At 40.0% G+C, this 25,183-nt stretch overlaps 1 protein-coding gene across 2 annotated transcripts in view; it reads left to right on the top strand.

Annotated features, from left to right (window-relative positions):
* The window catches only part of CMSS1 (cms1 ribosomal small subunit homolog), a 250,557-nt gene that overhangs the window by 223,652 nt on the left and 1,722 nt on the right, over positions 1-25,183 (top strand). For both annotated transcript variants that reach the window (XM_065657343.1, XM_065657333.1), the window contains exons 2-9: positions 6,946-7,046; positions 11,796-11,867; positions 14,880-15,009; positions 17,908-17,967; positions 18,670-18,772; positions 20,231-20,291; positions 21,163-21,250; positions 22,860-22,948. In XM_065657343.1, coding sequence (XP_065513415.1) covers positions 6,946-7,046; positions 11,796-11,867; positions 14,880-15,009; positions 17,908-17,967; positions 18,670-18,772; positions 20,231-20,291; positions 21,163-21,250; positions 22,860-22,948 — 704 coding nt within the window. The remainder of the gene's footprint in view (positions 1-6,945; positions 7,047-11,795; positions 11,868-14,879; positions 15,010-17,907; positions 17,968-18,669; positions 18,773-20,230; positions 20,292-21,162; positions 21,251-22,859; positions 22,949-25,183) is intronic.

Raw genomic sequence — 25,183 nt, 5'->3', positions numbered from 1 at the left:
TTTATTTTTCTAGGGGTGCCAGCAGACTCTTTCTAATTTAGTCAGTGCAATTTGAGTAATGGAGAGGGTACTGACACTGTTGGAGCTATTTTTGATGCATTGGTTATGTGGTCATCTTCCCCAAGGACAGATTACTTTTGTAACTAACATTTTATCTCATTTACTAGGGATTTCTAAAGTATCATCATGGTCAATAGCCAGAAAGTGGTCTGAAGAACCATATTAATAATAAAATTTACATTGTTAGCCATTCCATGTGGCTGGTCTGGAGGTCCCCAGAAGAGCTTCAGAGACATTGCTTGGCCAGTTGGCTTTGCATCCTGGCCTCCAGGGTACCTATTATTAGGCTTCTCAACAGGAAAATTCAAAGCTGTCCATTGCCTACACAGAGAGAATTTAGAGAGGATTGTCCTGGTAGACATGAAAGAGATCTTCCTTTTGGGATTAACAGTGCTGGTGACACACAGCTGCATAATTTGGGATCTGTCCAGGATGTGGTTTGAGCTGCTGCTTGCCGTAGGCCTCTGTGCACCACCGCCTTCCACACCCGCTCCTTCTCCCACTGCCATGCGGCACCCTTCGGTCCCCTTGTCAGGGAAGTAGTTAAGCTTGGAATGCTTTAAAATACTTTAAATAGTTGATCAGCCTGCCCCCAGTCAGGCCTGTTTCGTTTAAAAACTTCATCTGTTCCTTTGGAGACTGGCGGGCAGCAAGGCAGGACCTGCCTGAGCTTCATGTTTCCTGCTGCCTTGAGGAGTGATACTGTAGTGATATATTAATGTTAGTGATACTGTTCTCACAGAGTTTAATGTTTATAAACATCTCAAGGGTGGATGTCAAGAGGATGGGATCAGACTCCTTTCAGTGGTGCCCAACAATAGGATGAGGGGCAACGGGCACAGACTGAAGCACAGAAGGTTCCATCTAAACATGAGGAGAAACCTCTTTACTTTGAGGGTGCCAGAGCCGTGGAACAGGCTGCCCAGAGAGGTTGCGGAGTCTCCTTCTCTGGAGACATTCAAACCCACCTGGACACATTCCTGTGCAATCTGCCCTAGGTGAACCTGCTTTAGCAGGTGGGTTGGACTAGATGATCTCCAGAGGTCCCTTCCAACCCCAACCGTTCTGTGATTCTGTGAGGCACCCCAGAAGTCAATTTAGGCAGGCAACAAGCTCCAAACAGACTTTATACTAGCCAGAACTGCTTAGCAAAGAAAACCAACTAGAAATGGAATGTCTGATGGCACTTAGCTTCCAGATAAAAAGATAAGAAGAAAACCAAAAACAAACAAACAAAAAAAGAAAAAAACACACAAAAACCCCACCAAACCACTAGTGGAAATTATTTGGGTATGTATGCAAAAGAATATTTTTCTATTTTGAGCTTTAATTACATCTTCATTGTTCCTATATCACAAAGAGTTGGAAGAACTGCACCTTGCTTCTCTCTCAAAAAACCCCTCCTGTTCTCTTCATCCTCTTCCTGTGAGGAACTTCCCATAGCTGCTGTCAGTTCCGTGAGCTTCTTTTACCTTCATTTCAGTCGTAGGCTGGCTTGAGCCACAATTTGCATTTTCCAAAGACTTTTAAGATTATTTTCTGTTCCTTTTCAGTTGTAACGTTTTTCTTTATTTGGGGACATGTCGAGGTGTGCTGCCCAAAGGAGTTCAACTTTTTCAGTCAGCCCTAGCCCTTAGAAGAATTGTGGTTTTGTTACTATAACTCCTTTATTAATCACTTCAGGGTAGAAAAGTGGCATGTGAAGGTCAGAAGTCTCAGTAATGGTGAATCAGCCTAGCAAACACAAATTTGTATGTACTAGCTATTTTGTACAAACAAAATTGCCTTCAGATCGAAGCGTGTGTCATTACCTCCTGTATCATTAAGGTCTTGTCTGCCTTTAAAAATACTAGTAAAAATAACCAAGCAAATATGCATTCTTTGTGAATATATTAGTTAATAAAGGTGATGATTAAAGGGAACCTGATAAATTATATATAAATATCTGTGTGCTTATTTATGTGCATGTGTATAAACATGCAGACGTGTATGTATTAATATAGGTGTGTATGTGTATATATTTAGTATATATATTCATGTACTTAGACATATGTGTGTATGTCAATATTAAATTTGTAAGAAGTAAGAAACTATTGCATTGAATGATTTTAAATAGTAGTCAATATAATAAATGAGAAGGTCTTAGATATGTGCGTGTTAAGCATAAGTGGCTTTTTCCATTTCAGTATGGTTCAAAATAAAATCAAATATAAATACTTAATGACTGGGAAGCCTCTAAGTATGTGTCATGCCACTGATGTAATACCAAAGGAACAAAAGTGAAGAGCTGTGGAATTCACATTTATTTATCTATATCGAGAGCATTACGTGACTGTTCAGATGTCTTTGATGACCTTGGGGTTGCGTAAGGTCCATACGTCACGGGAAAGCAGATGCAGAGGATTGCTGCACTTAACAACATCACCCCTTCAGCAGCATATTCCGTCAGCACCTGCCTGCCGCTCATTTGCACCACGAGGGAGATGAAAGTCGACGTTGTCTTAATCAATCAGGTTCTGCATTATGCACCAGCTTGTTATTGAGGAAGGATTTGTGGTGTCTCGTGTTCTGGCAGAAAGGAGTCTCCTGGGCAGCTGGTTACCTCAAAGCAGGGCAAGCAGTGCTGCTCTGGTATAGACATGTTAGGGATCTGTGAGCTGGGTGCTTCTGCATTTATTTGCATCAAGTTATGATTTATTTTGTGAAAAACTCTGCTGACATCAAGGTAACTATTTGCAGAAGAAGGTACACTGTTTAGTGTAAGTGTGGTTGGCAGAGTCTGGCCTGTGGTACTTTGATGCCTGCAACAAAATGCTCTTGTCATCACAGGAGCGGACATGGTGTCACAAATGATCACAGCTTGAAAGTGGCTACTGTCTTGACTGGGACATGAGTGGCTGGCTCTTTCTGGAACAGATAAAAGGTCCTTCTATTGAATGAAGTAGAGATACTCTGGTACTGAAGAAAGATGCTCAAATTTTAACTGTTTTCATAGAAGTTTGTTGGGTCTGGGGCTGGAGATTGATTCCCTCTTCTCTTGCTTGTTGCTGAAAGTGGAGAAGGACGTTGCATCGTGAAGTGCAGTCCAAAACTCAGATGGGCAGTGAACAGGTGGTACATTGTTTGTCAGGCTATTTCGGATCATGGAAACCATTTGTCCAGTTTTAGACTGCTATTGCAAGCAGTGTATCTTTTAGTTATGAGAAAGAGAAGGGGTTATTTAAAACTTAGATGACTCCTGTTTGCCTTTCAGAGTAGCACGCCAAGTGGGATTTAAGAAGGAATGCTTAAATATCACAGGCAGCTTCCTCTGAATCTATTTTATGCAATTCTCATTTATTTCCAATGTGAAGTGAGTCTGCTGAGAAAGAGCTGGCTCAGCAATTCAGTTCCATGAGGCATGCACAGATATATTCAGTGGTGCATGTTTGGGGCTCAAGTGGGACTGAGAAAGAGGGCACTAGTTTTGATTTCTTCAATGTATTTACTTTGTATCATTGATCCACAGCCTGCTTGGGTGTAGTGCATCCAGGACTCCAGGTCTGTGGAGCTGGTATGTATAAAAGCTGGTCATTCCTCCAGCATCTCTGGAGTCATGGCAGAAGAAACAGAGGGATTGCATACAGAAGTCACCAATGGACTCTCAAATACAGAAGGTGCTCCACCAAAATGCAACATGAGAAATTTACCAGAGGAGGGTTGATATGGGGAGAAACAAGCCCATGGTAATGCATAGTGATAACAGAGTTACCAAGATACCTTTTAAACATCCAGGAGTGTGCTGGATCATGTTATTTTTCAGCAGCTTCTAGTGAAGTATCATATATGAGACTCCAAAGTGCCCAGTCAGTGACTTTGGTGGGGAACAGGGCAAGGAAGGAGCTGCTGATGTGCAGGGGCAGGCATATGGTGCAGGAGCACTCAGGCATCCTCAGGAGACCGGAAAGGAAGCACCCAGTAGATTGACACAGATATTTCAGCTGTAATGTAAGAAAGAAATTTGTTAAGTCTCCCAAACCTTCAAGTTTCTGGCTTCCCTGTTCACCTGCTGCCATGTGTTAGGCTGTACAGGACTAGATATATTTTTCATGCATTATTAATAAATTTGTAATAAAGTAAACCCATATCACCATTGACAATGAAAAAAAAAAAGAAAGGAAAAAAAAAAAGGTGGGCTTTGGAATGCTCTCTCCTTTTCACTTGTAGTGGCCATAAACTTCCCCAGAAAACTGTACACCTTCAGCCAGTGTCTGATGAACACCCTTAGGTCAGTGACAGTGACGTTCTAGTAAAAGTGTCAGTCATACTGGAGACAGCTGCTCATTGTTCTTCTTCATGATCCAAATGGCAGCTCAGAAGAGTCAATTCAATACAGTTTGTCCTTCAGAAGAGAGACAAAATAGCTCATGAGTGCAGCTCATGGACACCAGTGCCAGACAATTCTTAGTGTACAAGTAAGTCTGAGATATAGATTTGCCACCTCCCTTGTTCATGTCCTTTGAGAAGAGATCCCAGAATGGCCACATAGTGTCCTCTGAGGTTGACCAGCAGCCACCTAAGGGACAGCTTGATGTCACAGCTAACATATGGTAAGGGGCTGCCTGGAGTGACATTCCTGCTCTTCTCCTGCCCCCAGCCCCTTGCCCCACGTGGGATCTGGCACTCCTGTGGCCCCAAGTCCGCTGAGCTTCTGGTGTAGTGGCCGTGCCTGCAAAGAGAAGGAAGCAAACAGGCCAGCTGAGCTGCAGTGTCCCCTAGCTGTACACATGTGTGTTTGCTCTAGATCTGGAAAGCGAGGGCTTTTCTTGTGGGATTCCCACTTAAGATTTCAGAATGTGTCTTCATCCTGCGTTGAGATGCAAACAAGTGCTGCCATTTCTTCCAGAGCATTTGTTTTGGTCTGAATTAAGTTCATTAACGTGTTTATTTGACCCCTTCACTTAGGAATCCCTTAGTTGTGCTGGACAGAAAACAAATTATCTTCTCAGTTGCTGATCTGTTTCTAAAGCTGTTGCAGTTTGCCAAGAATCTAATCTATATGCAATAAGATATCATGAAAAACTACATCCAACCTGCTAAAACATTCACTGATTTTCTTCAGTTGCTAGCTTTCAACTTCCCAAACTTTTTTAAATTCCTAACAGCTGTCACAATCCAACTTAGGATGCTGTTACATAAGCTTTTCAAAGTGGGAAAAGGAGTAGAAGTTACAAGATAGTATCTTTCCAGGCATAAGTATGTACATGCTATTTTATCCATTCACTTGCATTAAGATTTTCAAAGCCACTGCTTTATGTGTAGTATGAAGTGTTGCATCTGCAGATGACTAAAGATTCCTTTTTCCCTTTCATATCCTTTAGGTACCTTTCACTTAAATCCTTTCACATATCTTTCACATATCCTTTCACTTACCTGTTTTCAGTATGTACCCGTTTCAATATGGAATTAGTAAATGCCAGCCATAGTTGGTTTTCTCTCTCTCGTGTCCTCTGACCATCAATTTACTCTATTCACAGCTGGTGATTGCATAGGTAGTGTGTTATAACCAGCAGTTATATCTTCCATACTTTGAGGCTTAAGGAATTATATTGTTACTTTTTATTCTAAATAAATTATTTCATCTTAAGCTGTCTGTTTATAACTTCAGGAGATTTCAACAATGACTAAGTACCTGTTGGGGAAAAATATTCCAGAGTATTCTAAATACAGAAAATGCATTATTCAGCTCTAATTATTCAGTTTGGTGGGCGATAATGTTTCTGGCGATGATCAGGGAAGTAATTCGGTCCCCAGCAGAAACTTTTGTGGTGGAATACATCTTAAGCACTAATATAGCACTATTAGAGGGGATTGTTGCTGTGGATAATTTTTTTCCCCGAAGTCTCTTTGTAGGTTAAAAGAGATGAAGAAAAGAATGAATGGAAGCATCTGAAATAGCTTTCTTTCAAAACAGAAGCCTTTTTTAGTCTTGTGCACATTCTGCTTAAACTTTGGGAACAGTGCCCTTGGCTAATTATTACTAGTAAGAGACACACAAGTAAAAATGTACTTACAGAAGATGTCTGCATATATTTTTATATAAGAAGACATTATACCAATCTTGTAACTTTTCCTCTTGTAGGTAATTGGTGTCAGTATGGCATTTTGGGATTTTAGATGGGGTCTGGGATAGTTTTTGTGTGCATTTTTGTGTACATTTGGTTTGATTTTTATTGTTGTTAGTTGGTTTTATTCCTTCATCTGCAAGACTTGTCTTAGTAGGAAGAAATGACTTATTCCAAAAGAAATATCAGCAAACTTAGCAAGAAAGATGTGTTTTTACTGTGATCTTGTGGTGCATGGTGCCATTTTAGTCTTCAGTAGCAGTATTGGTGCTTGTTTTGTGGTCTAATGATTTGTTGAGATAGGTCTGTAATTACATATGACAAATGCAGTGCTATGAATCCAAGATTATGTTTTACATGTTCTGAAATAATAATGCAGAGAGATGTCAGGCAACCTGAGATGTAGTTTATCAAAAATGTCTTTATTCATTGTTCGATGCTTAGCTTAATTCAAGGGAGGTTTAGGAAAAGATTAGACATTTCTGCCTGTGATGCTGCAGCCGGCACCCACTGTGCGGCATTCCAAAAAGATAAGGAAATATATTGCCTGCTAGATGTAATGTAGTGAAGAGGAGGGGAAAACTAGGACTTTTCCTGGAATGAATTTCAAATACCAGTGTTCTAAAATAATAAAAATTCCTATTACAGCTGTACTTATTGCCAAACTTGAGATTGTATTATTGTGATAAGCTTTCAGTTGAAGATCTTACCCCTATTCTTGAATGCAAAGATAGAAGATAGATTTGAAAAACTAACAAAACCCCTTCTTTTTTCTCATCAGATCCTTCGGATGATGAAGCTACTGAGAAAGCAAGTGGTAACAGGACAGCAACACAACAAGATTCGGATTCCAAACCTGCTGTGAAAAAGAAAAGAAAACAGGTTTGTAAATTCAGCAATTGTGTAAAGCATGGAGATGACAATGCATAGGGGAACAGTAGTCCCCCTTCTTTCAGTAAATCGATGGTGAACTTCACATTTTGTTTGATCTGTTCATGTAGTAAGATTATTTTATTAAGTGATTTTGCCTTATTTGGAAGTGATCGCATTCCAGTACATTTAAATAATAATTTCATTGTTCTTTTGAGTGAGTTGAGATTGCCAAGCCTGTCTTCTGCAAAGTGACTGTCTAGTGATAAAAGCCTGAGTGGTGCTACCAAGTGTCCTCCCCTCTCATCTTTTCCCTTTCCCTGCACACACAAGGTCTTGAAAGCTAAATTTAAATCTTGTACTGCATCTCTGTCCAAGCATATCCCCAGTGCCGGATCAGGTGAAGAAGAATTTGGGTCTGTGTGGACTGATATTTTGATAGACTTGCACTCCTGAAAGCTTCCTTTAAAACCAGCAGAAACTGCATTGTTCAGCATTACACAGAGTATGCCAAGGAAAAGACAGCAAGGTCTTTGACAGACAGCAGTGCCCCAGCCTCTGCAGAAAAGAGTCATCTAGAGCTCAGCTGATTCTACGTAGTCTCTTGGTTGAAGGTGCTTTCATGATATTTTACAGGAAAATGGACGGAATGACTCTCCAAGAGCTGAAATGACACTGGAGGCTACCTCTCCTTGAAGTTATGGATATTGATTTTGACCCCTAGGTCAAGAGTAAATTCACTGTGTGGTGCCTAGGCAGTTGCCGAAGTGAAAACCATTTGCAGGGATGGGTTTCTTTGGTTGCTTTTTGGGGTTGGTTTTGTTTTGGTTTTCACTTGTGTAACAGAGAAGTGTAAAGAACATAGTAGCAATTACTATGCACTTGAATGTCTTTCAAGGAGAGCAAAGGTGAAGTAAGCCAAGTATCTGAACTGGTTCCACATTTTGATTAGGAAAGACAGAATTGATCAATACAGGAGGAAGCTGTATTGCTTTTGAACATGCTCTGCAGGAGACGCTGAGGACTTCACCTCAATGAGGATGCCCATGGAGCCACTTTTTATCACCACTATCTTCACTTAAGCATTTGGAACTAAGTTAAGATGTTTCGTCTGGAGGAGTTGCTTTGCTCTCTCTATGAGAACATTAGAAAAGATAACCAATACAGGTTATCCTGCTGAGGTGGACTGGGGCTGCTCAGCTGTAGCAGAATACCTGCCACAGCTCTTCCTCTCATATAAAGAATAGCAGTCTGTATTTTGGAACAAGGTAATTTGATTTTTAATTACAAAACTCCAGGACGCAATGCTTTATGGGAGCTCTAAGTCATGGATGTGTTATTGCATGTCTTTTAGAGCAAAATACTTGCAAAATCAGATGTACTTACAGAAAGCTAATGATTTTGTGCAAATAACATAACCCATTTTACTCATCCCTGCCTTATTCACAGGCTGGAAGCTATTCTGCAGTGGACTTGGCACCTTCAAGTCAGTCAGGAGACAACCAGATAGAATTATGAACATTTATGTTTCCAGTCTGCAGACTGCCCTCAGGCTTACAATGAAATGAATCATTTGCCTCAGATCTAAATGGCGCATTGATGTGTTTACTTTGTCACAAACTCCAAAAGTCAGAGTATGTGGCTGACCTAGAATGTAAACTTTCACACACACTCACAAGAATGTTTTCACTGTACATTTGAATTTCCAGTAACTTGGCAACATGTAAAGAAAAAAAAATGTTAGAAATATAATACAGGAAATATTTTATGTTCTGTCTATGATTAACAAAAAAGGAATTTATGACATTTTAGTTCATAAATCAGTGGTCTCAGCACAAATTTCCTGTTTTCTGCATTTTAAGAACTTCCATGTAAAAATAGCTTAAAAACACAGAGCACAAGGGAGCCATGTCAAAAACCAGTAGGTTGTCTGCTCTGTGTCTTGTGTAAGAAAAACATGCAAATGACCTTTTCTTAAGGGTGGCATGCAAAGAGCTATTGCATGAGTAGGTAGGCAACTGATATTTGGATAAGGGTCAGAAGTTCAGTCTAGATCAGTTGCCTAAATGTTTTAGACTGCAGATCATGAAAGACATGTAAGTTTACAGCCATTCACCACCATGAAGTTTCTCTTATGGCATTATTTTTAATGTCTTAATAAAGTGGACTTATTATTGCTGGGCTAATATTTGACTAAATACATGTATACTGTTGTAAAGGAGATAATTTTGAGTCTTAACGTGCAAGGCTTTGACTATGGGCTTGCTGTGTGCTTCTGTTACTGTTGAAATAAAGGGTTACATACTGCCTTCAAAAAGATGCCATGGCATTTGGTGATAGTTTTAAGCATCTGAATGAAGGGTTATCAGTGAGAAAATTTTATTTCTCTTAGAGAAAATTTTTCAGCTCTGTGGCATGGTTTTATTCTTTTCTCATGTGGATACCAGTTGGGAGCGTTTTGCAGATTTATGTAAAGCAGTTCACAATGTATATGGAGGGAGAAATGGACTCAAAGTGAATGAGTGGCGTTTTCAATATGCTGAAAGACTGGTAGCGCTTTCTAGGACAGGCAGCCATCATATTCTACTGGGTGAAAGAGATTCAGGTTGGCCCCTTTCTGGCTTTTTGATTGCTTGGCAGTAGTGTCCCTTGACTAAATCAACCCAGAGGCTTGTTCTCTACATAAAATATAATATTGAACATGGAATTTATGATTAAAACACTTGGCAAGTGGTCTTTGAGTATCTGTGGACAGCTGGGATGCGTAGGGTTAGAGCAGAAAATGAAGGCAGAGAGTAGCTCTGTTTCAGTCTCAATGTCTGGGAATGCTAATGGTAGGGATAGGAATGAAGAAATGTATGGTGGTGTTTTAAAAACACTTGAATCAGAGTCAGGACAGATTTTTTTTTTAAAAAAAGAAACAAACCAAAAATAAATAAATGAATAAATAAATAAAGCTTGCGTTAACTCTGGAACAACTTTGTTAGCTGTGGTGAGTTTCTACTTGCAGTTATTCCCTTGATGTCTAGTGAAGATAATATCTGTTTTTACAGATACGTTTTGTTGACGCAAGATACAGTCTCTATTGCAACTTCTCATGGGTGGGTATTGATCCAGGCTACGTTGTACTCCAGCCCTAGTTGTGGAGTGATTTGCTGCCTGTAGCCATTCCCCAGCCAAATCTTCTCTGGTAGTTCCCAAGTATCATTTCAAACCTCAACCAGATTCAGGGCCATCTCTATACACCACTACTGCCTTTGCAAGTGCAATGGCTGCGGTTGCGCCACAGCACAGAAAGCAGGAGCAAGCAAGAGGTCATTTGTGTTGCTCATGGGGTTGTCCTGGTTTTTATAGCTTAATCAGCTAGGGGAGTAGAGAAAAAAGGAAATGTCAGCATAATATAAACAGTTAAACACCACAGAATGATTCTGATAAGGATATGAGAGTGGACTTGGAAAGGCACAAATGTGCTGGGGAGGGTCATGTAGTACTAGTTGTCATGAAGTGTACTCCTGTTAAGGGGTGATCAGAAAGGCTCAGATATTCTGAACTTCTGTTAGCTTTCCTTTGGCCTTCTTTGCCCTGTTGAAGCTACCCTCGCAAGGGCACGAAGGAGCAGCTTCTCTGGCTTTTGGCTGGGCTCCCTTTCTTGCTGACAGTTTTCTCCCAGGCTTCCCCAGGGACCAGCACTGGATTTGCTGCTCCTGAGCTTTTAATGCTCCATGTGATGAGACTTCTCTGTGGTTTCTCACAGGACCAGATTTTTCCAGCCAAATGCATCCTGCTATCAAGGAGCTTTCTCCTGCAGCTCAGCCTATTTTCCCATTGCTCTTCATCAAGTCACTTATTAAGCTCTACAGCCCATCCATGTAGATTAGTTTGTATTTCCATGAAGCGGAAGTCCCTAAGAAGACGAAAGAAAAGAGATTTGCTATATTCAAAAGAAGGAAAACTTGTGCCCTGCTTCCTCTATTTGGGGTAATTTTAAGTGGCTAAGGATAAATCCTAACTCTGACTTATGCGAACAGGGACTCTGTTACAAATGGACAAATTCAGCCTGCTCTCTCAGGCACAAAAAAGGGTTATTAATAGCAGCACATGTTGGCTGAAGATTATTCTGAAATGCACCATGTATTTTTCTTGTGTGTATTTGACCCTGCCTGCTATGAGGAGACAAAGCAAGAATGGGGCAGAAGAAATTCAAAACATATTTTCCTGAATTTTTGCATCGCAAATGTCAAAGGAAATCCAGAGCATGATTGTTTTCAATTGTTCTCACCCAGTTCCATGGTATCTTTCACCGCATGGATGCTCACCTTAGACCCAGTTATTTTAGAGCACCGTTGGCAAAGTTTAGTAAAACAACCACGCACAATAATAGAGATGAAAAATACAAAGTTTTTGCAACGTTTTGTTCATATTTTCCTCTTGGTATTTTTAATTAATTAAAACCTCTTTTTCACTATTTCATGGAATTGTGACTACAACCTCTATGTTTCAACTTCCTGTTATGGTTTTTTCCTCTCTTGGTTACAACAACATAGATCTCAATTCCAAAAGTACTCTGGATATATGTAACTGTAAGAATTTTATCCCATCTACACCTGAGGAAGCTGGGCTTTGTTTGTTTTCCCTAACCCAGCATTACAATTTCTGTATCCCTTCTTGCTTCCTATTGACTTCTACCCCACCCCTGGTGATCAGATATCTGATGCTGAATCTTTTTTCTTTTTTTTTTTAATTTTTCTCTGTGCTTTGCAGCCCACAGAGTGTTTTCTAAGTCAGCCTGAAGAAAAACAAGAGACTACTGTAAAGACGAAGAGGAGAAAGAAGGTATGAATTTCCCAGAGTGAGTTTGGGGACTGGGCAGTGTGTGTATGTGTTATTGCAAGATTCAGAATTGGGACAACCCTGTGACAAAGAGAAGTAATGTGGTCGTAATGTTGCAGACTCTTTTAGACAAGAATAGAAATTCCTCCTTTTGTGACTTCCCTCAAAATACCCATTCCCAGCCTGAACTGTAGTATTGTGTCTATATTCTGCCCAGTGGTTGTATATGTCTATACTCACTTGCAAGGGAAAATTTAACTGCATCAAAGAAAGGTGGAATTTCAGTTGCTGCAGAATCTGCCCCATTTCAGCAGTGTGGTCAGGCTCCAGCTGCTGTTACATCTTCTGAGCCAAGAATGATCCTGTTCACTCTTCTCTGCAGAACATAAGTATATAAATAAATACTCTGTATTGTCCCTCTGGCCGTGCTCCATCTTCACCCTCAACAAAAAACACACCTTGCAGTCTAGATGGAAATTATATGGCACCAGGCAAGTTAATTGTCTTTCAGGACAGACTGTAAATAGTTGGCTCCCTCGCAAGGCTGCAAGGTGGCCTTTTTATATTATGTCAGGCCTCTTAATCATCCAGGGAATGGGAAGAAGGAAGAGTGGGATTTAGCTTTAAATGCAGCTCTGGCAGTAGTGACCGTGGTACTTGTTCCACTGCTGCCAGGATGAAAGCATCCCACGACAGAGATTGGTGAATCAGAGCTAACAAAAAGACACCGGTTCTCAGGGAAACAATAGGTGCTTAGTTACACCTTTGGTTTCAGTGGGGCTAGGCCACTAAGTTGACATACACAGCCTGTCAAGAAGTCCATCAGGAAATATTTATCAGGTTGATCTATGGGTTCAAAACAAAGTGCTCTCTCCAAAAACAAGGAAGGGGAGGTAAAAACCCTTTGCTTTGAAGCATCTGGAATGAATTGGAAGAAAAATAATAAAACTTCCTGCATGAGGAACGTTTCCCCACAGCCCTCCTTGAAGGAAGAGAGTTTGCTCAGGTGTCCTTGCTCTTGCTCTCACGGAATTTCTCATTAGTATCAGGCTTCTCCCCTCCAGAGTGCCATAATTTTCCTGGAGGAACCCAAGTGGCCCAACGAATGACGTAATGGTCCTGTGGAATGACTGAGTTACCTTACGCTGAGTTACCAAGTAAAATGAGCCTGATAGTTCTATCTTGCTGAGTGCCAGAACAGGGGTTCCCAAACATGGGTCACTTCAGAGGTGGGCTGTGGGGCTGGGGCTGGAGAAGAGCGTTTGTAGTTGATAGGAGCAACAACAAAGAGTTTTGGCTGTGGGCCTCAAGCGGAGGCTGTGGGACCTGCAGATGGCCTCTGGTCGTTCTGTGGGAAGACAGTCGTATGGTGGAAAAATATAGCGGTGCCAAATGAGGGTGCAACTTGGGAAGGAGTGCTGCAAGTTCAGGCACTGCAAAAACCTGCTAGGCATCCACTGGAAGGTTTTCTGGGGACTGCAGAGGACTTTGCGCCAGGCCCAAGGTAGACCAGGAGGAAGGTGTAAGCAGTTCATCTCTGCATATCGCACTGTCAAAGATTCAGCTGGGGTCTTGCAAACACACAGCTGGTGTTTAACAAGCAGTGGCCAAAGTGGCAGGTGGCTGGGAGAGGCAGCTGCCTGCTTTGCCTTTGCTGTGGGGCACAGTGGCTTCAGCAGGTCAGGGTGGGCTCTTCCCTGTTCAGCCTTCTGCCCCTTATACTGCCATTCTGGAAGTGTCTGGCGTGTATTGGCAAGAGAGAGATGGAGTGGTGGGGAATGAAAGAGAAGGAGGGAGCAGGTGCTGAGATGGAGTGAGAGAAAGCGATGGAAAAAGATCTGTCCCCTATGTTAAGATTCCTGCTATAGCTCTCCAAAATTTCCATTGATCTTTGCTGACCCAGATCTTAGCCTGCCGAACTCGCACTGAAGGTACCCACCATCCCTCAAAGCAGCCAAAAATGCTTCCAGACCCACCTCATCTCTCTGTGAAATCTCACTTTGCCTCACAGATACATACCCCATTGCTCCGTCCTAACCGTGTTCTCCTGCTCCTTTTCACTTCGGTGCTTATGCTGCCGTGCGTCCTCCTGACGGCAAGTTCAGTTTAGCTTACACGGCTAAGAAACCGTAAACTGGCCTTTCACAAATTAATCACTTTTCAGTGAGAACAAGAGAGGCTTCACATTCTTACTGCTCTCTCCAGGCTGCCTCTATCCTTGAAAATCTGCTGTTTTCTTAAAGGCTGGCAGATCGTTCAGGTAATGGGAACCCTGGGCTTCCCTGTCATCAGATACGGGGAAAAATACAGCAACATCTTCAATTCAGTGAAGATTCAGACCTCTAATTTGCTAACATTCCTAAGGTGTAAAATGCAATCGTTATGAACTCATGTCCAGGCTCTAAAAATTATTAGTTTGGTTTAAAAAAGTATATATTTTGGAAGAACAAAGCAGCTGCTTAACTCTTTCTGCTTGACTTGTAGGTTTGTGAGTGCTTTTTTTTTGTGAGCTTTTAACTCATTTTCATCACACTTGCATGGTATTCTGTGAATATAGCTAACCATCTTTCCTTCCAAAATAGATAGATAGTTACCCATTTTTAATCAAAATATAACCAGGAATTAAATAACCACCTGATTGCTCTCCTTATGATTTAAGAATAATAAATTAAAACAAATTATGAGAAAACCCTGAATTTTCAAACAGATACTCAAGTGTAACAACAGCAAAACTCACAGAACCAGGTTTGGTTTTGTTACAGCAGCATTTCAGGTGAGTGCACAAGATTTTCTTGTCTTCGGTCTCACAGACCATCTCATCAAAGTATCTGAAGTCTGCATTCCTGCTAAAGATGATGGGAATCTTGTCAATTTGTAAGGTGTTTTTCTAATTAAGCTGTAATTAAGCCAATAATGGTATAAAGTTATGGAGGAACATTTGTTTATAGTGTTGTTCACTAGCCAAAGAGCAGAAATTATAAATTCCACACTTACCTATTTTACTTGTCTTTTTAGAAGAAAATTTCTGATATTCTGGAAAAATGTGCTCCAAAACCTGGTGTCCCTGCAGATCTGCAAAATCTGCTTAGTCAACATTTTGGTGAAAACCGTTCAGTGATTGAAATAGAGGAATTAAAGCTGTCAGGTAACTTATTCTATATTTACTAGATAAATAATGTTTTCTTCACGATACTGAAGAGTTCTTTTTCTGCAAAAGAAAGAGGATTTTGGGGAGAGGTCTTGTGTTATACATTTTTATGGAAATATTTTCTTATACTGTATATTAATTTGCTGTTTAAGTAGATATGTTAGTTTCTTTGGAATAAATGTGAGTTTTCTTAGAATTACAGGAATGAGAAAAACACATTGTTTAAATGTGTCTTTTTATTGTAAAGTATTAATTTCAGGAGCTCACTTTTCTTGTACAAATCATATGATTCCTAATAATAGCTTCCAAGATGCTGAAAGTGAAAATGTGTTTTGTTTCTGGGATTATCTGAGTTGATCCAGATGCATGATAGGAGGGATGACAGGAGTAGACAAAGAAATAATGAGACATCATTCTGATGTGGTTATGAGATGTCAAATACAAAGATTTTTCAGGGAGTGACATGAGGAAAGATGGTAGTTTTGGTCCAAGTTTAAAGTGACCAAGTTTTAACCATGATGAGGACCCTCTTGGTTTCCCATATTCTGTCCCCGGTTAAAAGCCAGTGATGAACAAGGCAGAGCAGGGTTAGCTTCTGTCAGCTTGAGGTTGCATTAGAGATGAAGGCAATGTTGAACTTCTCCACCTCTTACTCTGCAAATGAAGAGGGACTGTCATTTTATAGGCACTTTCTATTATTTGTTGGTAGTACTCTACAAAGGGTCTGGTAATTCACCTGTATACACCCGTGATATTTCTTGAACTCTTAGTGACCTGTGCCCAATACAGGAGCCTTCTAGCCCAGCAGTGTTTTTTCTCTTTTAAAGTTTAAGCCTGTCTTTCTAGATAAATACGTTCCTCCTTAACATCCATGATTCTGGATTGACCCTTCTTTATTTCTATGGGGCAGGTTCAGCTTGCTTTCTTTGAATCAAGAAAACCTGGAGAAGTCCCATATAGATTGCTTGGAAAAGCTTGTGTTAAATATTTTTAGACCTTTAGGGTTTTTAGCAAATAATAAATTGCTTTGGCTTCTTTCTTATTAAAAGAGCTTTTTGGACTAGTGAAGTGACCCATTTCTATATTGGCTCTTGGCTTGGATGGAGATATTATTCCTTTCTTTTTATGCTGGGATTTGGAGGCTTAGAGTGCCAAGGAGTGCACAAACTTCTACGGCTGTCAAGTCGTTCACGTCAAAGCACTGAGCAAATAACCAGCAACTGCTTGGAGTTGTGTGTTCTTGTGAACTGGCTTGGTGCAGAAGGTCGGGTTCGCAGTCAGCATGGTCTCTTGCTGCAGTCTGCAGCTATGTGTTTTTTCCCCCCCACTTTCTGAAACTTTCATTTAAAATTGTTGTTAATACTCCAGTGTTCCTGGAGTGTTGGTGAAAAGTCAGTGGCTGAAGCTTGTGTCCTTTAGAAACCATATTTTGAATCATTCAGTCATTAATGATACTTAATATATTCAGAAGACCAAAACAACAGCAAAGATATTTTGCCACTGGGAGGAAAGGACTGTGGTGGGTGTACAGAGCTCTCCTGTTACCAACAAATGCTTATGAAAGGGCAGCCTCTGCTCTTCCCCACTGGGGTCAAGCATCTTTTAAACATGATTTTAAGAGTACATCAGCTACTGATCCTTCGGTCGTACACAGTCATTCCCTTTGGAGCTCAAGTCCCAGTAAATGTCAGTCTCTGGATTTAATAAAAGAGATCAGTGAACAGTAAAAGTTTTTAGCAAGATGGCACCCATTAAATACAAGATATAGTGATGGAGAGTGCCTGTGCTTGAGAAACTACACAGGCAGGACTTCAGCCAGGTATCAGCTACAAAACAAGTTTGTCACACTTTGTTCCGGTGGAAATCGTGGATTGACGCTGCCAGCATTAGCACAATGCACCATCCTTGTGAACATGAATAACATCTGTAAGGAAACCTCCTTAATTTAATTAAAATATGTCAGCAATAATCTCATCCCATAGACAAGGCACCCTGAGGTGCTGTGCTTCATGCAGAATGATGACAAATATGTGGGTCCCTGAAGGCAGAGTTGTTAATGCTCTGCAGGAGCATATTGTTCCATCAGGCAAAGGACCCTTAACGGTGGCAAATTTTCAGACCATCTAATTTGAATCACCATCTCAAGAACTTAAGCTTTTTATACAAACACCGGAGAAAGGAAAGGCCTTCTAAAGAACCCCTTAGGACCTTGTCTTTCTCCATTGCCTCTATATGAAGCTTAAAGTTAAGTGGCATGTCTGCCACAGACTGCTTTTAAGACTTCTTGATTAAAATAGGGAGCAGGTGAAAGACAGCGAGTCAGTGGGAAATTAAGGAAGAGGAAGGCATTAAAATGCAGTGTGTTACTGTTAGGTTCGATATAGTTAGGTAGATTACCACAATATGAAAGGCCAGAAAGAGGAACAGGCTTATTGACAGGTAGATTATTGGTATGTTCTTGCATCTACACCAGATGAATTGTTTGGGTGATCTGCAAATTTGTCTGTCATAGGTAGATTGGAGGAACAGTCCAGCAGGTTGACTGTAAGGCTTTTGTCTAAGACCTTTGTTTGATTGTGGCAAAGACATATGAAAACTTTCTTGAAAGTATGCAATCACACCTGTGCAGCCCTGTATTCAGGGTTTCATGGTTGGAGAAAAGAGAGAAATTGCAATAGAGTTGAGAGATGTTACCTTCATTGATTTATCCAATGTAAAGCTTCGTGAACATGAGGCGTACATTAATCTTTGTTTCACAAATGGTAATTTATGATGATGGATTTTAACACAGTTACAATTTCATCAATGTAACTAGTGGTTATGCTGCAAATTTATGGTCTCCTTTTGCTGTTAAAAATGCATCAACAAAATTATTTTTTCCTTTATTTTTTTCAGATTCCTGTTTTTTGCCAGCCAATGATCTCACCCACAGTTTTTCTTCATACCTGAAGGAAAGTAAGTTAAAATGTTGGTCTGGATGAGATGAAAGTTGTATGAAAAACATTGTTAATGCAATACTATTGCAGTTTTTATCTGTACCTCCAAATATTTTTAATTATGAAGTACTAATAACTCTAAAGATTTTTTTTTTTTTTATCATGACGGGTCTTGCTTTTCTGGCTCTTTTTTACCCTATCACTTTTTTGGTGTCAAAATGTTTTAGGGTTTCTTTTAATTGCTAGGGATTGTATGTCAGTAATTTAGTGTGGCTTCATCAGTAGGTGTATGTATTATCTTACAGTAAAAATCCGGCAGCTGTCTGCTGACATGAACTAAGAGAATTTTTATTCTCTTTTATATTTTTATAGAACTTCTGGTCTGGTAAATGTTTCTTTTCGATTGGTCTTCTCTGATACAAGTTGCTCTGTGTGGCAAATGAAGACAACAGGCTTGTCATCTTACAAATTCTTGATTTTTTAATGCTTATCTAATTTGTTCAGTTATGTGGTATTTCTATATTTTATTTATTTTGGGCATTTTCTTTCCAGTTTCTCAGCCATGACTAAATGTAAAAGCCTTGCCAGAGATCCAGACCTCATAGGAGTCAGCATGTGTGTTCTTGCTGCTGGCTACCACTCATCATGTACTCTACTTGTAATTTAAAATTGTGGCATGTAGTACTTTCTCTGTGTGTGTATATGGGCTTTTTCATTGCAGTCTGTCCTAAGTGGGCAAAACTCCGTAAAAACCACACGGAGAAGAAGTCGGTGGTGATGCTGGTTATCTGCAGTTCTGCCCTTCGTTCCTTGGAACTCATCAAGTATGTCGATAGCAAATATTATGTTGAGGTTGGCAGTCAGTCAGAGGTTTTGTCTTGGAACCACAGACATAAAGGCAAAACTGGGACACTGTCCTCTGCTAGCCAACAAATTCACTGACTCAAACTGATGCAATATCCCTTGCTTCTTTAAACCGTGGGAGTGTGGTGTTTGGTTTTAGACTGAAGTAACGCTTAGTACTTCAGTTGCATGGAAGTGCTTTTATGTTAAAAACCAAAAATAAAGTGTAATCAATTTGGGGGAAACACACAACACATTATACTTGGGAATAGAGTAAACCCATAAAGCATCATAATCCACAGCTAGAAGTCGTGACTTTGCACCAAAGGCAATGAGGACGTGGCTTTCAGGGCCACAAGTGCCAACGCATGTATCTGGCCTGAGTGCCCCCAGGTCTGTGTCCTTGTTCTCAGCTGGCTCAGGCTGGCAGAACTGCTGTGCAGAGATGACGATTTTCAGTGTTCCCTGCCCTCTTTTTTTCCCTTCTCTGTCCTCCCCCTTTCTCATTCCAGAAGGCTTGATGACTTTGAACTAAGGTTTGCCTCACAAATGTCATGGTCGTCTTTTGCATGTTGACCCCACTTCCTCTGATTATCTGTCAGTACAACATGGGATGGACAGCTGGGAAGTTTGACTCCATGCCACAGACAGACGCATAGATACGGCAGATGTGCCAGTCGTGCTTAGCTCCTGCATGCCAATGCTACCATCTAAGGCTTAGGTGGTTTATATGTATACTTGTATATAAACCTTTAGCATTGCCCAAGAGACAATCGAAAATTTGGTGCACTGCAAAAACATGCAGAGAAAGCTGTCTTAAATGGCATTGGGTAAATACTGAATATGTTGTCTCCTGCTTGATTAATACAGAACATACAGTTGTCAACTCTGTGCCAAAATGGCGTGTCAGAAAAACAAGTCAGGTTTTTCCGACAAATTAGTTTTGGTTAGCTGGAATTTGGGCAATCTCAGCAGTAAAGACTGTGGCAGCCGAGGTTTTCCCAGCAGCAACGCTGCAGGAAGACTCTGTAAAATGTAGGTCCATACACAGATCTTTCCTTTTGTGCATGCACACACATGTTCATTCATGCCTGTATCTCAGTAACTGAGATATTTTTGAGTGAGAATTTGGTGATTAGTCAGTTTTGAATTAAGTTAGCTGTGAAAGCACAGGCCATAATTATTAAACATTATCTGAAAAGCTGTCTAAACAATATTGCCCCCTACTGACATCTTCTATTGTGTTTGTCCAGTTGTTGATCACTGTTGATCAAGTAGCGAACAAGAATGTACATAGTGTTCAAAGACAAGCAAGGGTCACTGGAGGACTGTGTGCCTCAAGCACATTGAGAAATGCTGGTTAGTTTTGCTTTCCTCCTGTGTGGTCTTAATCTCAGCCCCGATGCTTGCAATTCCTTTTTCAATTTTTTTGTTGCTAGGTCAATGACAGCATTTAAAGGAGACTGCAGAGTTCTCAAGTTGTTTGCAAAGCACATAAAGGTAAGAGAGCTGCAAGGGAATTTTGATAGAACAATTGAACAACTAACTAGTGCTGTACCATTTTCTTTTTAAAGCATTTAGCAGTAGTGCCTTTCATATAGTGTTCGTATAATGTTCCTTTCTTTAGTTAAGGCTTCCTTTGGAAACCCATTGTTGCAGTTTGAAGAATCTAGCCAAACACCGTCTCCAATAACTCTGGTGCAATCCTATGCAGAATGTAAATGCTGCATGTGCTCTGTTTTAAACATGTTCCACATTCCTGTGAGGTGCTCAATCAAATGGCTTTTGTCTGTCTAAATAGAAGGCTCACACACAGAGGTTTGTAAAAGCAAACTGTAGCAGCACCTATATTTGCATTCTGCCAATGGGACACCTGGATACCCAATATCCATACCTGTTGGAGAGCACAAAATATCAGGATGTTGGGTAATGAATGGACATTTGGCCTTTGATACAAATGCTGTCAAACACACAAATGTCACTTGCTTTATTTCACCCTTTTCCACGGTCTTCATCTTGAAGGACTTTAGAGCTAGTTCAACTTTGTCAGTTTTCCAGACATTTCCAGAGAATTTGTTTAAATGCTGAAGGAAGCATACTGTTCTCACCTCCAAAAATAGTTGGTGCGGTAGCAGATTTTCAAAGTTGAAAATGACTCAACTTCTAGAGAAGTGTGATGCCCAGCTGGCTGTTACATTTTTTAAACTTTCTCCCAGATACATCAGTTCGACAGTTTGAAAGATGAACAGTGTTTGTTACTTGATGGTATTCTAGCAAGAGATACTATGAGATTTTGAATTTATTTCCAGCTTTTGAGAATAAACTTTTAAACAATCATGGGTTTACAGTGTTTTGTCTTTCTTCAAATTAGATAAAAGAACAGATCAATATGTTGGAGAAAGGCGTGTTCCACATTGGGGTTGGAACTCCTGGGAGAGTAAAAGCACTAGTGGAACAAGGTAGGAATAAAGGAAGTGTTTTCTCCATAAGTATCTTGTACTTGGTCTCATGAGAAGCGAGACTTCAGTTGGTTTTGAAGTGCTTAGGTTGACATGAATCTGTGGATTTTGGTACTATACTGTACAGCTCTGTTTCTCTGCTTCTACTGTGTCAGTGAAATCAGGTCAGGGTTCTAGTAGTTGATTTTATGATCACTTCAGGCTGGCATAAATCAGTATTACCAGAGCAAGGCAGAGTAATACATCCCCACCCACCCGCCCAGTCAGTGCCTGCTTATTCCCCCTTCCTGCTTCTTGTGCTAGCCTGAGTCTGTTTGGCAGCTCGGTGAACTGATCCCAATTAGAAGTGATCCCAATTAAAACAAAACCGGTGTGCACGCAGAATCAGGTAATGAGCAGGCAGAGGCGGGGGACTTCCTCTTTTGGCAGGAATACTGATTTATGGTGACTTGAAAGTGATTGCAAACCCATGATGTAAGATTTAGGAAACCAAACACTGCAAGTAAATCTAAAGAAAATAATGGCAGAAGTCATTGTATCATATGTCACTCTGAGTTCGTTGTAAACTTTAGTGAAGGTGGGTGAAAGATCTGCTTGCTGATTTGATTTTATTTCTGATTTGCCTGTAACAAAATTAATTATTCTGTATAAATCTCCTTTTCTCTTCCCAAATTTTGAGTACTTTTAGTTACTCAGTAGATATTATGTACACAAAGAAAAGCAAACAACAAAATGACAAGATGATCCTTTCTATTCCTCTTTCTAAAAACTGCCTTGCTCTGACCATAGTTTCTTGGTCAGAGACTGGCCGGGGGTTGGAACTCTACCATGACTTCCAAAAGGGTACAAGTGTAGCATAATTTTGTTGCTTCCTCTGCCCTCCACCAACATTAAATCATTAATGCTCAGCACATCAGCACATTAGTATGTTAGGTGGAGGCAGCTTATGGCAGGGACACAAGATGTATCATTTTCTCCTAAGGTCTAGTCCTTTTTTGACACCTTGGTGTTGCAGTGGCAGCTCACTAGAGAAAGGAGAGGAGACGAACTGATATAAAAAATTGTAGGTGTCATGTAGAAGACCAGAGAAAAATAGGAGAACAGCTGGAGGGCCGGTTCAGAAAGGACCTTTTACTTCTTTCACCACCATTTATTTGGAGGATAAAGGAATTCTTCAGCGGCACCACTGACCCGACTCACATTCACATAGCACCCGGTCCTGTAAATTGCTAAACACTGTCAGTTTCCATTAACAAGAGTTTTCAGACTGGGGTCCTTGTGACTTACCAGCTCCTCATCAGCTGTGGAAATTCAACTCCTGCGGTTTCATCAAGAGGAAGCTTGAGGAATTATTTTCTGGCAGGATGTTAGCTCTTGACAAGCCTGGCAACAGTAGTTGTTCTGCTTTTGTGTTTATCTTCCAAAAAGGCATGGGATTATGTGGTTAAGGGAGTTTGCAGTGTCAGTGCATTAGTTTTCCAAGCAGAAAATACAGTACTTAAGTGTTCAAAGATTAGTTTTCCTTGGAAACAGACAGCAGAAGACGTAAAAGCCAATAATCATTTTGATAAGCACATGTCAAATCATCTTTTTTATGTTGCATTTTTAGATGGCCTATGCTTGAACTCCACAAAATATATGATTCTGGATTGGAATTGGAGAGATCAGAAACTAAGGAGAATGATGGATATCCCTGAGGTATTGTATAAGCACCTGTATATATTCTGTATATTCATTACTTTTGATTCTAGCGCTCAGATCTTGGTCAGTAAGGTTTTCTTTCTGTAAAGTGGACTTCAGTGGTCTAGAAACACAAAGAAGTCAACATTTGACTTTAAGTCTGTACTCTCAGATCTCAAAATTACCTTCTGAGGAAGTTTTTTTTCCTTTTTTGTTGCAAGTCACAGCTGTGACTTCCATGGTTATGGTATGGATTTTTCTTCTCCTGTTTATGCTAGATGGTTGTTTTACCTGTTCCCAGGAAGTTCTCTCAGTAAGAAGACCTTGTGTAAAAGTTTACTCAAAAACTAACTAAAACTTTACAGACGCTTTTTTTTTTAATTTGGCAAGAGGTAGGGTACAAACTCTGTAGAGCCATCCATCATTTGTAGACTATTTGACTCCTTCTAAGATAATTCACTATTCTTTTCAATTCGATAATCCAGCTTTCACATTTATTGCTGTGACAAGCCACGTTTACCATATGCTGTAGGGCATCAGCTGGTATCTAACCAGCAGAGAGTGAAAAAGGCAGATTCCTATATTAATTGTTGTTATGAAGTTTCAAATTTCCTGCAGTATTTCTGTTTTTTTGCACATTTAGAGCAGGCCGATATGCAGAATCTCCAGGGAAGAAGGACATTTTTTGCATGTTAAGTTGTTTCACAAGTGAAACAAATTATCAGTCATAAATCCTTCTCTGCACTTGTCTATATATTTGTATGTGCTCTATTTTACAGTCCCACATACACAAAGGTACGTGTTCCTAATAATCTCAGATAAAGCGCTTTGCAAAAAAAATACATTGCAGAAATGAAGTAGCAAAAAAGCCCGCTTTGCTTTTTGAGGCAAGGAGGCTCCCTCTTGTGGTAAATCCATAAGGCTTTTTTGTATGGTGCTTGTACTTACCTGTAAGTTTTTAAAAAACAGAGAACACTAATTCACAGACATAGCAGTACAAAAGCTGCTGGTTGCAGTGAGATAGTTTTGTTTTGGTTTTTTTTTAAGTCAACTGAAGTAAATATACATACAGTAGACTACGGGTGATCCACCTCAAAAAACCTGAAGATTGTGTTGCTATTATTTATTTTGGGGCTATTGTAAACCTGAACTATCCCTTTCAGCTCACTGTAGGTAGCATCACGGTATTTCTCTAGGAATACAGGCCAAAAATTGAGACTCCAGATGTATTTTATTAAGGTAAAATCTTAAGGCTATCTTAACATCAAAATGTTAAGGCTTAGTTCAAGTTAAAACCAAGTAAGAAAGAATGTTCCACCTTCACATATAGTATTAGAATAACGAATAGATATTCACATGTGATTACAGAATAGTGAACATGTGATTACAGTAAAGTCTTCTAACCTGCATTTGACTTAAGTATCACAACATACAGAACGGTTTTTGACATCTTGAGCTATGTAAGTGGAACATCTTGCAGCCATTTGTCCTGCTGCAGACATCACACAGACTCATGAAAGTTATTTATAAGAAAAGTCAGAAATAAAAGATATCCAAATAATGTTTTGGAGATAAGGCATCTTAACACAGTAGAAACCAGTGGAATGTTTTGGCAACTTTCAGGCTTGAAATATGGAATACAGTCTCAGTGAGCAGAGGATCTTACTGTTGTATAAAAATGGTCAAATACTTGCTATGAATAGTCACAAGTTTTCTCAATGAAGAGAGGAATTATCATACCAAAAGTGTAATTTAGAGAGTTGGCAGTTTGATGTACTAATTTCTTTCATCCCTTACTAATTGTGGAGGCAAAATTGTACCCTTAAAATTAGAAATTATGCATACTGACCTATTTTCAATGTAAATCTCAATTATCAATAATTTCTTTGCATATTTAAGGTGCTGCATTGCTAAGTTTCATTGCAATTACACCAGAAAGCAAGAACAGCTGGAAACACGTGTCCATTCTACTTACTTTTTTTGTACTCACCTGATGTTCAGTGAAGAATTATGTACACAGTGATATATTCTCATAAATATATGAATTTAGAAACACATGAATCTTTGTACATGGTAGCCCTGTATCCCATCATATCCACATAATGAGTGGTGCCCTGATTCACTGCTCTCTCAGTTGCCTCAACATCTCATTAGTTAATGCTGTTAGATTTTTTTTTTCTCTGTTTTTGTGTCTCCCACTTCATTCATCCCAAACAATGGAGACAAGGAAATAAAAAGAAAGCTCACAAAGAA

This window comes from Caloenas nicobarica, chromosome 1, assembly GCF_036013445.1.
Source record: "Caloenas nicobarica isolate bCalNic1 chromosome 1, bCalNic1.hap1, whole genome shotgun sequence".
Classification (NCBI taxonomy): domain Eukaryota; kingdom Metazoa; phylum Chordata; class Aves; order Columbiformes; family Columbidae; genus Caloenas; species Caloenas nicobarica.
Note: the sequence above shows the minus strand (reverse complement) of the source record. Positions and strands in the feature narration are given on the sequence as shown.